At 42.8% G+C, this 13,412-nt stretch overlaps 1 protein-coding gene across 7 annotated transcripts in view; it reads right to left on the bottom strand.

Annotated features, from left to right (window-relative positions):
• Atpalpha (sodium/potassium-transporting ATPase subunit alpha) overlaps positions 1-13,412 on the bottom strand; it is a 253,830-nt gene that overhangs the window by 15,016 nt on the left and 225,402 nt on the right. For 6 of the 7 annotated variants that reach the window (XM_076443423.1, XM_076443428.1, XM_076443429.1 and 3 more), the window contains 4 exons: positions 11,064-11,189; positions 8,056-9,781; positions 7,400-7,636; positions 5,460-5,761 (listed from right to left, as the gene is read on the bottom strand). In XM_076443423.1, coding sequence (XP_076299538.1) covers positions 5,460-5,761; positions 7,400-7,636; positions 8,056-9,781; positions 11,064-11,189 — 2,391 coding nt within the window. Of the gene's footprint in view, positions 1-4,354; positions 4,450-5,459; positions 5,762-7,399; positions 7,637-8,055; positions 9,782-11,063; positions 11,190-13,412 lie in introns of all 7 variants that reach the window. The other variant, XM_076443424.1, reaches the window with a different exon arrangement.

Raw genomic sequence — 13,412 nt, forward strand, 5'->3', positions numbered from 1 at the left:
TCATTCGTTTAACAGCGGTGTGAGCGTAGAAATCAAAACGTGAGAACAGTTTTTATATTGGTTACAAAGAAAATTGCTTCTAAAATTGTTAAGCTTCTATGCACGATCTTTTACATTAATATAAGTAAATGTTTGCATTAACGTTCACAAAGTTTGTTAGTAGAGTCGTTTACAATAATTTTTAGACAGTTCTCTTTAGTTGACTTTAACAGAGCAGAACCAGCAAGTCTCGAAGAATACCATCTCGAAACTTTTTTTGCATTAAGCTCAAACTATACAGAAGAGATTCTGACAAAAATCAGCTGCTGACACGTGCTATCCTGCCTGCCACAACTGTTCAAAGTTTTCGTAACACTGATTACGATTTAATGGCAATGCTGTTGATTACTTTTGATCCTATCCCAAAAGACAAATATTACCAAAATTCCAATCTAAATCCCAAAATACCACACTTAGTTGATAGCGACAGTGATATTAGCGAAGAATCTATTAATATTATTATTATATTTTTATATTTGTTGAAGGCTCTACATTGTGTTAAATCCAGAGACCGAAAATAACAGTTATTCTAAAATTTTCTACGATAAAAATCATCAATAAAAAACTGATTATTACTATTGAAATTTAAGATAATGTACAGAAAATATAAAGAAACAGATTCGATCGATTTTTATACTTTTACAACAGTTACTAACAGTTATTAGTGGCCAAAAAATTGGATCCTCCTCGATAACTGTTATCGATGAAGAAAAACTGTTTCGATCGCTCATAACAGTTATCGATGATCGAATTTCTTTTCACTTGTTCATATTAATTATTGATGAGACAATTTATTTCGATTGCTTATTTAATTATTGAGTTGTCTACTCCTTTTCGGATGGAGCAAGCATGTGAAATTCATTGTGAAGGTTCCGTACAACAAGAGGAATCAACAGACCATAAGAACAACACAAAATGTGTTTGCTTGTCACATTAAATTTTGATTGTAGCAATTAATTTTACGAATAAAAAATGTATGAAATAATTGATTGTCTACCACTTGAAAGTTGTACTATTTAATAATAACTGTTACAAATTTCCTTCATCGATAACTGTTATGAGCGATCGAAATAGATTTATCTCATTGAATAAGTGTTATGAGCGATAACTATCATCAATTTCCTTCATCAATAGCTGTTATGAGCGATCGAAATGAACTTCTCTCATTGATAACTGCTATTAGCAATAAATATCACAAATTTCCTTCATCAATAACTGTTATGAGCGATCGAAATAGATTTATCTCATTGAATAAGTGTTATGGGCGATAACTATCATCAATTTCCTTCATCAATAGCTGTTATGAGCAATCGAAATGATCTCCTCTCATTGATAACTGTTATTAGCGATAACTATCACAAATTTCCTTCATCAATAACTGTCATGAGCGATCGAAATGAACTTCTCTCATTGATAACTGCTATTAGCAATAAATATCACAAATTTCCTTCATCGATGACTGTTATGAGCGATCGAAATGAACTTCTCTCATTGATAACTGCTATGAGCAATAACTATCACAAATTTCCTTCATCAATAACTATTATGAGCGATCGAAATAGATTTATCTCATCGACAAGTGTTATGGTTATGAGCGACCGGAATAAACTTCTCCCATTGATAACTGTTATGAGCGATAGAAATAAATTTTTCTCATTGATAACTAGACTGCGGATCTTTATGCAAAAGAAAAAATATCTACGTCAATTCCCAGACACAGAGGTTACATAAAAATTTCATTCCTGTTTTAATTATTTTATTGAACTGGAACTATTACGTTGGTGTCCTTAATTTTTTTAAATGTGTCCACTGTTTTAAATTGTGCGAACCAATTTTTGTTATAAATGCATAAAATCCGCAGTCTCTTGATAACTGTTACAAGTGATCGAAATGAATTTCTGTCAACGACAACATTTACCAACAAGAGAAAAAATTTTCGGTTGCTTATAATCCTTATCTGTAATCAATACGATTTTAATCAATGAAATACTTGTTACCCTATGACTTTTATTCTGTTTTGGTTATAACAGTTACGGTCCCTGGTTAAATCTCATCTCACGACCAAACACAAAATTTGAATCGGTTTCAAGAATCATACAGCGATCTATATGATTTTTCTCCAGCTAGATTGGCCATCAGGTATTACGAATTTTCGGAAAAATTCCTTCATATTAACAATCCAGTGTTAAATCGAAAACATTTTCCAAGAACTGTTTTAAAGATCCACATCTCTTTACAACGAGCGTCTGACGTGTAGGATTGTTTTTCCACCCAGAATGGCCATTCGGTACACTGTAAAATGGCGTCCTCGAGTTTCCGGCTCGAGCCAATTGGAAACGGACAAACATGTTCGAGTTCACGGTAGGAAGTAGCGAGATGTGTGATAGAACGGCGTCGTCGATGCCGGCGATAGTTGCGGAGGCGAAAGAGGCTCGCAGAGTGCGGTGAAAAATCAACAACAATGGCCGCGCCGCGGTGTCCGGCTCGTAGTTAAAAAATCGCCGAAACACTCGACTTCCTTGGCCTCCTGTTCGTCGACCGACGTTGCGCCGAAAGGCTGAGATTCCAGGGGATAATTAAAGTTTGGCAAAGCTTGGCTCAAACAGGGGAGAAACAGGTACAGATAGAGAAAGGAGAGAGAGAGAGAAGTGATAGAAATAGTGACAGTAAGAGAGACAGGTAGATAGAAAGAGAGAGAAAGTGTGATAGAGACTTGAGAGAAAGAGAGATCGGCTTACCTTTGGCGTTTTACGAAACAACACACTAATTAGAAGCGAGGATCATCGTCACGGAAGCGATCGCTTGACTGGCAATTCGGTTTAGAGGAAAAGAAAATCCTTCGAGAGAAAGACAGCGAGGAGAGAGAGAGAGAGATAGATAGAAATATAGAGACAGAGAAGAGAAAGAGAGAGAAGTTTTGCGATTGCTCGTCCCGCGTCATTCGTCGTGTAACCGAATTAAATGTTTCGAGAAGTGTGTCGAACGAGTAGACGCTCTTCGTGGTTATATTCAGGATTGTTTCAGCGTGGAAACGATCGTAGTTCGATTTGTATAAAATGAAGGAGAGGTTCTGCGTGAAACTTTCATCGATATCTTCCGGACAAGCCGACGCTGGTTGTTGGAACGATTTTTGATACGGACTAAGAGCATCAATGAAACGCGAGTCGTCTCAATGGAATTGTTTACCGCACGGATGGCGGACGAGCAGCCGCGTCACTGATCAAGACACAATCGAGCTGGAAGCTCGGCGTTCGACCGGGCTCTCCGGTCTGGAAGGAAATATTTAAAAGTTCAGATAGTAAAGCGGCAGTGTAATTATACCCAGTCACCAAAAAAGTTCCCCGAAGAAGTGCGATACCTGCGTGCACCATTCCGGTTACCTTATCCGGGGTTAGATTAGCATCGATCATGTCCTTCGATCGAGGCGTCGAACAAATTAAACCCAGCCTCTTAGCGTCTCAACAAACTCGTCAAGCAAAAATGATATATAAATATATATATATATATAAAACAGAAACAATACAAAGAAAGAAAGAACTGTACAACGTATGCCCCGTCGGAAGCTCGAGCTTGGAAAGCTTCAGCGGTTTCGTAAGAGATCGGTGACTTAACAAGAACAAGAAAGAAAAATAAAAGGAGGAAAAAAGGCGTTTTCGCTTCACGATAACTGTTGGTCGTTCCCATTCGATTAGTACAATCATATTAGCAGACAACGCGCGGACACCATCACAACAAACTTTCCACAGAAACGTTAATGTAAACCAGACAAAGAATTTCCGGCGTATCGGTTAGGCTAGGGATTAATTTGAACATCGAGCGTATCGCCCGCACCCTTGCTCAACAGGATCGGGGCCAACCGAGTGTACAATGCATTAGGAGAGAGAGAGAGAGATAGTAGAGAGAGAGAGAGAAAAAAGAGAGACGTGTTGCGAGAATTTGTGTCTTCTCGGTGATTGGACGAGTATAAATCGTCGTACGAGACAGAACGAACTAACTACTACAATAACCATAGGAGTAAGTAAGAAGTGTAACGACCAATAGACAGGTAAAGGAGAGGAGCGATCGCGACTCTGTGACCTGGTCCCTGAACCTGGACCACGTTGTTCCACCAATTTCCTAATTGCATAATTCTGCCCATCACAGAGAGAGATACACTCTTCGGCTTTTGCTCGACGATTCTCGCTGGTGGAACTCCGGACCAGCTTCAACGACCAGATGGACCATGTCACCGATTACTCTTTCAGGCCATAAAGTATATCTGGTGTAGTATTTTTTTTTTTCGGTCAAGGCTCGGTTATGTTTGTTGATGTGTTACCTTTCGTTAACTAGCTTGTCAGTGAACGGGTTTCGTGGTTGTCGCTTCATAATATCGCTCTCTGCCTCCTCGTAGGCAAGTGAGATGGCTGGCACCTGACGTCACATTATCAATAAGCTCAGTAACAACACGCCAACAAGTTAGATCAATGAATATTGTTTCGGGTGACCTTGGGGCAAGGATGCTGATCGTTTCGAGAACAAGAGGAACAATCAGATCGTTCGCCCGGAGGGGAAATCAATGTTCGCCCGATTATCGTTTGCGACGATCAGCATTCTTGCGGGCGTGTCATAATGATGAACAAACGTAGGATGGTAAGCAAAAAACAAAATAAGATAACTTAATCGATTTGGGACGATGAAGAGAGAAAGAGAGAGAGAGAGAGGGAGGAAGGCTTCGAGGGATATGTCGTGAGGAGACTTTTTGAGGTTAGGATCGCCACGCGACGATCTGTTCGCGACATCATCAAGCTTCGTTGTTCCGAACATGACTCTTATGCCTGGAAGAAGTTTGTGAATCGTTATACGCGAGGATTATGTCTCTTCGGGTTTGTCCAGCCGCGGAGCTGATCTCAAAATATAGTAGACCTGGCGGTAAAAGTCGGAGAAAATTAGATCTTTGGTGTCCTAGAAAGTCTACTGGAACTGGCACGCCATCAATCTGGCCTACTGCGATTATCGGAGCTCTAGCTGGGCCTAGATACGATTAGGAAACCTAGGGAAAGAGTGTTCTCAGAAAGCAATGTGGTTTCGGGTCTGTTGCACAGAGAACCTTTCGTTGACGAGGTTGTCGAAGTCTGGGTTGCGGGGTTTCCTCTTCATGATATCGGACTCGGCGTGCTCGTACGCCAGGGAAATCGCTGGTATCTGGTAATCATTATTTCATACATGAGATCCCGATAGCGATCGTAATTCCGTTATCACCGGGATCAAAGTATCGCTGAAAATGTTTTTATCGCTCGAGAGGAATCGCAACGAATCCTCGAGAGATCCGATCCGGTCGAGGATCTGATCGAAGAATCGTTGGATCCCTAGTTCTATTTCTACCTGTTCGGTCGTTTCCGAGCGGAAACGATCGATATCGATCTACGAAGAGTTACACTCACCATGTCCGTTCCCAGATCGATGCACAGGATAGTGACAGTGCCGAGAGGTAGAGGGATGTCGCAAAGGATGAACGCCAGGAATGGTGAGATTTCAGGGATATTCGAGGTGAGGGTATACGCGATGGATTTCTTCAGGTTATCGAAGATCAACCGTCCCTCCTCGACGCCAGTCACGATCGAAGCGAAGTTGTCGTCGAGCAGAATCATGTCCGCGGCCTGCTTGGACACGTCCGAGCCCGCTATACCCATGGCGACACCGATGTCAGCTTTCTTCAGCGCCGGCGAGTCGTTCACACCGTCACCTGTCGGATTATGTCACGATTTAACACGTTTCACCAATTCTACTTCACAATTGCTAGGTGTTAGGCTCTTGCATATGTAGGGGAAGTCGGGGTATTGTGAGCCACGGGGAATCGTGAGCCAGCGCCATCTGTGTTTTACTGCTGTGCATTACACGGCAGTAACAGTAAATTGGCAACTATGCGACAAATATTTTCGAATGTGTTTTGGCAACTACGCCTTCGATATCTGAAATTCCACGTAATTCCTAAACTCACCACTCTACATTGTAGAGGGCATACGAAAACCTCTGGTTTTTTTGCACAGTCGGTAATTCATAGCATGGACACGAAGTCCCATAAGATGATAGGTCTATCCTAATATCTCGTCGGTGCTTATAATAAGGTAATATTTCCACGATCAGTTGAAGTACGCACCCGCATCATTACTTTGCTCTGTTAGCAGATAAAAATTCGCTGTGCTCGAAGTATTATTTTCATTTCGTGTTTGGTCTATTATTGTTACATTTTTCTGTGGATCTAAGCAGGTAACTGTGTTTATAATACTCGTGTGGCTTCAAGCTTTCGAAATAAATAAAGAAATTTGAATTAGCGGAGGTTCGTGTTATTTGTTTGTGGCCAAGTTGTAAAAATAAGGGTTCGGGGAATTATGAGCCATTTTTCTCGGGGAATTGTGACCCACTCGATGTTTGACATTTAACGAGCTAACCTCACGTGTTTGATGTTTCTCAATGATTGTTTATGCAATATTCGAGCACGATATCAATTTTTCGACAATATCTAATAGATATTTTATCTGATTCAATTCTTTTAGTTACGATGCCACGTTATTTTGCAACGTCTGCGATCGTGCCATCCACTTGGAATGCGCCGGAATGACCGCAAGAAATTGGACTTGTGAACTTTGCATTTCAGATTAATTGTGGTTATTTTTAACTCTTTTTTCTTATTATTAAAAAATTATTTTGTCATTCAGATACATGAATAAACATTTCATAACAGAAATTGTAATTTTTATTTGATTTTAAAAGTGGCTCACGATTCCCCGAGATTTTTCAAATTCAAGAAAATGCAAATTTTTTGTAATAATCTTAAAATCATCTAATTTGCAGATATTCGATTAAACTATTGTGTCTAAAAGAAAGGTAAATCTTCATACTACAACATTTAGCGTTGAAATTTGATGAAAAACTTAATTTAATAGCAGTTTTTTGGCAATAAAAAAAGTGGCTCACAATACCCCGACTTCCCCTATGGAATGATTTTGGAAATACTAACTAACATAGCTAGGCTATGAGTGGAAGGAAGTCTACAACATGGGAATGGAAATCTTGAAAAAGAGAAAAAGAGAAATAGGATACAGGAGCAAGTGAGAGAAGCCGACCTATAGTAAAGGACAGCGATATATAGACTTGTCTTTCAGCCCTGAACAAGCTCAGGAAAACCCTGTTGTAATTTGTACAGGTCGTGAAAGAGCCCAAGCGAGAGGGAGGAGAGGTTAATGGCAATAGAGTTTCTAGTATTTTAGAATATGCGAGATTACAGTATGTAATGTAGTGTGTAGAATAAGGTATTTGACTTAATAAATCTAGGCAAATTGTTCTTTAAAAAAGAAAAAAAGATAACATCGAGTCAACGCACCAGTTACAGCGACGATAGCTCCCATCCGCTGGCAGCCTTCGACAATGATGAGCTTCTGCTGTGGCGAGGTACGGGCGAACACAATTTCGGTGTGGTACCTGAGGATCTCGTCCAGTTGGTCGGAGTTCAGTTCTCTGAGTTCGGTTCCGTGGACGACGGCAGCCTTGGCCTCGCGAGGATTCACTTCGTTTACGGGGATGTTCAACCGTTTAGCAATGTCCTCGACGGTTTCGTTACCTGCGATGAGCAAAATTTTAAACACGGTCTAACAAATATGTTTGTATTGTTTAAGCATCGAAGGGGACATTTTCGGGGATAAAGACGTGTTCTAATCACGGTGATCGTAAACAAAATGGCACGGCAGGGGGCGTAGGTCGTACAGATTGATAGACCCCTCTCGACGCCATCTTTATATCTATGTTTAGAGCCGTCAGAAAAATATAAACTTGTAGAGGCTGGTTGGAGGAAAACAAGCAATTACGCCAATGAGTGGTCTAAAGCTACGGTGGCGTGGCGGCCATGTCTATTTTCATTGATGTTTCCAATAGAATTAACATGTTGACAACGCTGTACACAATTGAGGACATCGCTGGTCAATTTGTCAAGGGGAGGCGAAGAATAGAGGCTAGAGAGAGAGAGAGATGGAGGATAATAACCTTCAGAGATGATGCCGACAGATTTGGCAATGGCTTTGGCAGTGATCGGGTGGTCACCGGTTACCATGATGACCTTGATACCGGCTGACCGGCACTTGGCGACCGCGTCGGGCACCGCAGCCCTGGGCGGGTCAATCATCGACATCAGGCCCACAAAGCGGAGTCCGTCTACCGGGAAGTTCGGGTCGTCGCAGTTGAACTTGAAACCGATCGGGAACTTGTCGGACGGCAGTATGAAGTCACAGAAACCGAGCACACGTTCACCGAGTCCACCCAGTTCGAGGTAAGCATTGTTGAACGCTTCCTTCATCTCGTCGTCAAGCACCTTCTCCTTGCCACCGATGAAGATCGACGCGCAACGGTCCAGGATCCTCTCGGGTGCGCCCTTCATGACGAGCAAGTGTCTCGGGTCATCGGGATTGTCCGACTCGTGGATAGAGACCTGATACTTATTGGTAGAGTTGAACGGGATCTCGCAGACTTTCTTGTTGCGTTTCCTGATGCCCATCACGTCGCCCAACGCCAATTCCATACACTTCAGGAGGGCAGCCTCGGATGCGTCGCCGTTCACGCCCTTCTGCAGAATGGGCAAGTGTTCCTGGCCAGCTTTGAACTCGGCTCGGTTGCAGAGTGTCGCGATCTTGGCCAACGCCTTGAATCCGGGGCTGGTACGGTCGTATTGCAATCCGGACTGATCCTCCGTGGTGTCGGCCTCAATGATCTGATTGTCGAACCACATGTGCGCGACGGTCATACGGTTCTGGGTGAGCGTGCCGGTCTTGTCCGAGCAGATGGTCGATGTCGATCCGAGTGTCTCGACAGCCTCCAGATTCTTCACCAAGCAATTCTTCGACGCCATACGTTTCGCGGTCAGGGTCAAGCACACGGTTACGGTCGCGAGCAAACCCTCCGGCACGTTCGCCACGATGATACCGATCAAGAAGATAACTGCGTCGAGCCAATGGTAACCGAGGATGAAAGCGATAACGAAGAACGTAACGCCGAGGAACACGGCCACACCGGTGATCAAGTGGATAAAGTGGTGGATCTCCTTAGCGATCGGCGTCTCGCCAGTGTCAAGTCCGGATGCTAAACCAGCGATTCTTCCCATCACCGTTTGATCGCCGCAACAGATCACTACACCCTTCGCGGTGCCCTCAACAGCATTGGTCGAGAAGAACGCCAGATTCTTCGTTTCCAACGGGTTCTCGTTCGTGAAATCTGGAGATCTCGATTGTGGCTCGGACTCGCCGGTCAGCGAGCTGTTGTCCACCTTGAAGCCTCGGGACTCGATGATCCGGATGTCCGCTGGTATACGATCGCCGAACTTCACCTCGACTACGTCACCGAGCACCAACTGCTCCGCCCTCAGGTCCAGCTTCTCGCCCTCTCTGATCACGGTCGCGAACTGCGGCACCATATTCTTGAACGACTCCATGATCTTGCTCGACTTGCTTTCCTGGTAATACGAGAATATGCCCGTCACTATCACCACCACCGCCAACACGATGCCCAGGAAAAGATTGTCGTCGCTCGGGTCCTCGCTGGTCGACGCCTGGATCGAGTACGCGACAAAACAGAGTACCGCGCCGATCCACAACAACAACGCGAAACCGCCGAACAGGTTCTTGCAGAATTTCACCCATTCCGGGGTCTGTTTCGGCGGGGTCAACGCGTTCGGCCCGTCCCTCTCCAGGTTTTCCTTTGCTTTCGCATAGCTGAGGCCCTGCAACAGAAAATCGGTTCGTCACAACATGTTTCGCACAACACAATCAAAGAAAATCAAATGATCAACTTTCGTGGGAGACAGAAACTAATATACACCCCCGCCATTGCAATTTTATATTCTTCCCAGTCCTTAAAATCTCGGCTCAAATTGCGACCGCAACTGCTGCAGGCAGAATTCCTCGTGTAGAGGGCAGGTCGGTCGCACTGAGAGCGAACCTAACCTCATTTTAAGAGTAAAATCGGACGAAATCGTTACTGCCATTATTTTCACAGATTTGTAAATATTTAAATTATTCAAAACGTATGAAACTTAAGATAAAATAAAATTCGGTTTTCCCTTACAAGAACTTTTATGGGAGACAAAAACTAATATACACCCCCGCCATTGCAATTTTATATTCTTCCCAGTTCTTAAAATCTCGGCTCAAATTGCGACCGCAATTCCTGCAGGCAGAATTCCTCGTGTAGAGGGCAGGTCGGTCGCACTAAAAGCGAACCTAACCTCGCTTTAAGAGTAAAATCGGGCGAAATCGTTACTGGCATTATTTTCAGATTTGTAAATATTTAAATTATTCAAAACGTATGAAACTTACGATAAAGTAAAATTCGGTTTTCCCTTCTATAGCAAGGTTAAGGCGGTAGGATACCCCCGGATTGTAACTAGCAAATAACTAGAATCTTACTAGATTTTGGGTCGAAACATGGATTTGCGATTTTTCGCTTAGTGTCCTTGTACGAGCAAATTTTGGGCTGATTGAGGGCTCGTTCGAAAGAGGAAGGTTCACCGCAGGGTGCTCTGCCCATTGAAGATTCTCTTTAGCTTATTGAGCATTGTTATCTCAATAAATTATAAATATTAAATCTTAGTACAAGAGATATACTCTAAATACAGACAAATACTATTTATTTGCAACAAAAATGGACACATAATATTAAATAGATTCTCCAGGGTATCAATAAGAAAAGAGGTAATTTTTCGGTGCCAAATAGGACTCATAAAAATGTTGATTTTTAAATGCTGTTCTGATCACAATTTTTAACAAATCTCATTATAATTTCGTCGTTTTCGAATGTCATGGACATTTAGGAAGCAATATACATTCAATAAACATCGATTTGGGCAAGTTACTTTTTTACCAAATTGAACAGCTAGATCGAACGCGTGGACCAGTGTGCGGCGCGTACGTCGAGGCCCCGGACAAAACTCTCTCCCTCGTTAACTTTACGTTAAACAAATAATCCCCACTAACAATAAGAGTGGTTGTCCCGCTGATACTTACGTTCTCGGGGTGCGTATGAAATCTTTGATACAGTTCCTCGGGTGAGACTTTGTGGAAGTCAATGTCCAACTCCTGTTTCAAGTCGTCTAAATTGTCCGCCTTCCGCTTGGGGTTCTTCCGCCGCGACTGTTCAACAGACAAAGATGATCAAGTTAGTTGATTACCGAGACAGACGTACACAAGTTAGAGGGTTCCTCGAGGATGTTGAGGATCAAGGAAGAGGACAACGTTTAAGGGTAATTATACAGAAAAGTACTGCCCACTCGGATTTTGATGAAATTTGAATATGTTATGCAGCAACACATTCTGAACAGCTTTTTCCTTTTCCAATATAGGGGGGTCGCTTTTAGTTTTCGAGATATTTGCAAAAAACTATCGCGAATACCGTATTGAATTTTTCGTATTCTTGCACGCTCCGTGGCAACGTAAGCCTGTCCCGGTGCGGCGTTCGTTTACATTTTGACGCTGTGGAGGTGACAGAGAAAACAAGGTCTCACTCTGGTCATGTATATATAGGGTGAGCTTTCAATTTTGAAAGAATACTTCTGGATTTCCGTATGTGCGTGGTCGGGCCGACCCTCTCCGCCCCCCACCACCTAACCCTAACTAATTCTGATCTCATGATTTTTCCATTACTGGTTCAAATTCTGTATGACGGCTATACAGGGTGTCCCAAAATTCGTGAAAATCCCGAAAGGGGGTGGTTCCTGAGACCATTTCCAGCGACATTTTCCTTTGCGAAAATGTTATCTGCGGCTTTGTTTAGGAGTTATTAACTAAAAACACGGACCAATCAGAGCGCGACCTAGACGCGAGTTGCCACAGTCGGTCAGGCGCGCTAAATGTCTATTGGCCGATTGTGGTAACTCCCGTCTAGGTCGCGCACTGATTGGTCCGTGTTTTTCGTTAATAACTCCTAAACAAAGCCGCGGATAACATTTTTGCAAAGGAAAATGTCGCTTGAAATGCTCTCAGGAAACACCCCCTTTCGGGATTTACACGAATTTTGGGACACCCTGTATAGAATGAAAAGATTATGCGATCAGAATTAGTTAGGGTTAGATAGCGGGGGGCGGAGAGGCATACGAAAATGTAGGAGTAGTCTTTCAAAACTGAAAGCTCACCCTATATATGTATGTATGGTCAGAGTGAGGCCCTGTTTTTCTCTCATCTGCGCAGCGTGTTTACAAGCAATATGTAAACAAAGCAAGCTTACGTTACCGCGGAGCGTGCAGGAATACGAAAAATTCAATTACAGTATTAGCGATAGTTTTTTGCAAATATCTCGAAAACTAAAAGCGACCCCCCCCCCCTATATTGGAAAAGGAAAAAGTTGTTCGAAATGTCAATATCTATAACATATTTAAATTTTATCAAAATCGGAGTGGGCAATACGTTTCTGTATAATTATCCGTTTGAGGATACGAATTGAGGATGTTAGAATGCTGGTTAGCTCTGAAGACCTTGGAACCTTGGACGGTCAATACTTTCCAAAGAATTTGGGTGAAGGATTGTTAAAGCTCTCTTTTGATTATCAATCTGAGGAATGTTGAGTTCACCGAAGACCATCGAGGGAAAATAGTGTTGGAGTGTAAAGCACGCGCATGCATAATTACTACAAAGCTACGATTCAAAGCGACAACTACGGTAAACCACGAGCTTCTCGTTAGAAATATTAATTGTTTCTTTACACCGTTGACCAGTGTCTTCTCCAAGTAGCTCGATTGTACTTCAAGACGGGTAGTTAATCGTTTAGTAATTGTAGATCTCATCTGAGGATGTTATTCAGAGGTTCAGTGGTGAAGGAACTACACCGGATTAGTATGAAACGTGTCAACACCCGTTCCCCTGTTCGCAAGATGATTATTCACGAGAATGGAAACGTAGATGGCGAATGGAGATTGGACGGATGAAGCGGGAAGGCGCGTTATTAATAGCTCTGTTGAATTATAGTATTTACGGATCCTCCGACGATCGTTATTAATTAAAGGATCGTTATTTCGTACCGCGGGAACGCCGGGTAATCACCAAGGGACCCGTTAAACGTACATTTAGACGGTAATACGGTGAATTCTGTGCCCGATATCAGTCAATTATCTGGAATTAACGTGTCACAAACGAGCAAGCAAGCGACAGTCGAGGAGCGATGTCTCCTTTCTCAGGATTAAATGGGCAGGATCAGCGATCAAGGTGCGCCGGTAATGTTAGAGAAAGGTGTAATCGAGAACAGTGGTCGCTAGAGGTTAATAGACCACGAAAAAAGCTCGTTTGAGAAGATGGAAGATTACTGAAAAGAAAGAAGAAGCGTTAATATCGAGTTGAGGAGACTTCCCAGTGCTCGAAGGATGC

The sequence above is a fragment of the Lasioglossum baleicum genome, chromosome 19 (assembly GCF_051020765.1).
Source record: "Lasioglossum baleicum chromosome 19, iyLasBale1, whole genome shotgun sequence".
Lineage (NCBI taxonomy): Eukaryota > Metazoa > Arthropoda > Insecta > Hymenoptera > Halictidae > Lasioglossum > Lasioglossum baleicum.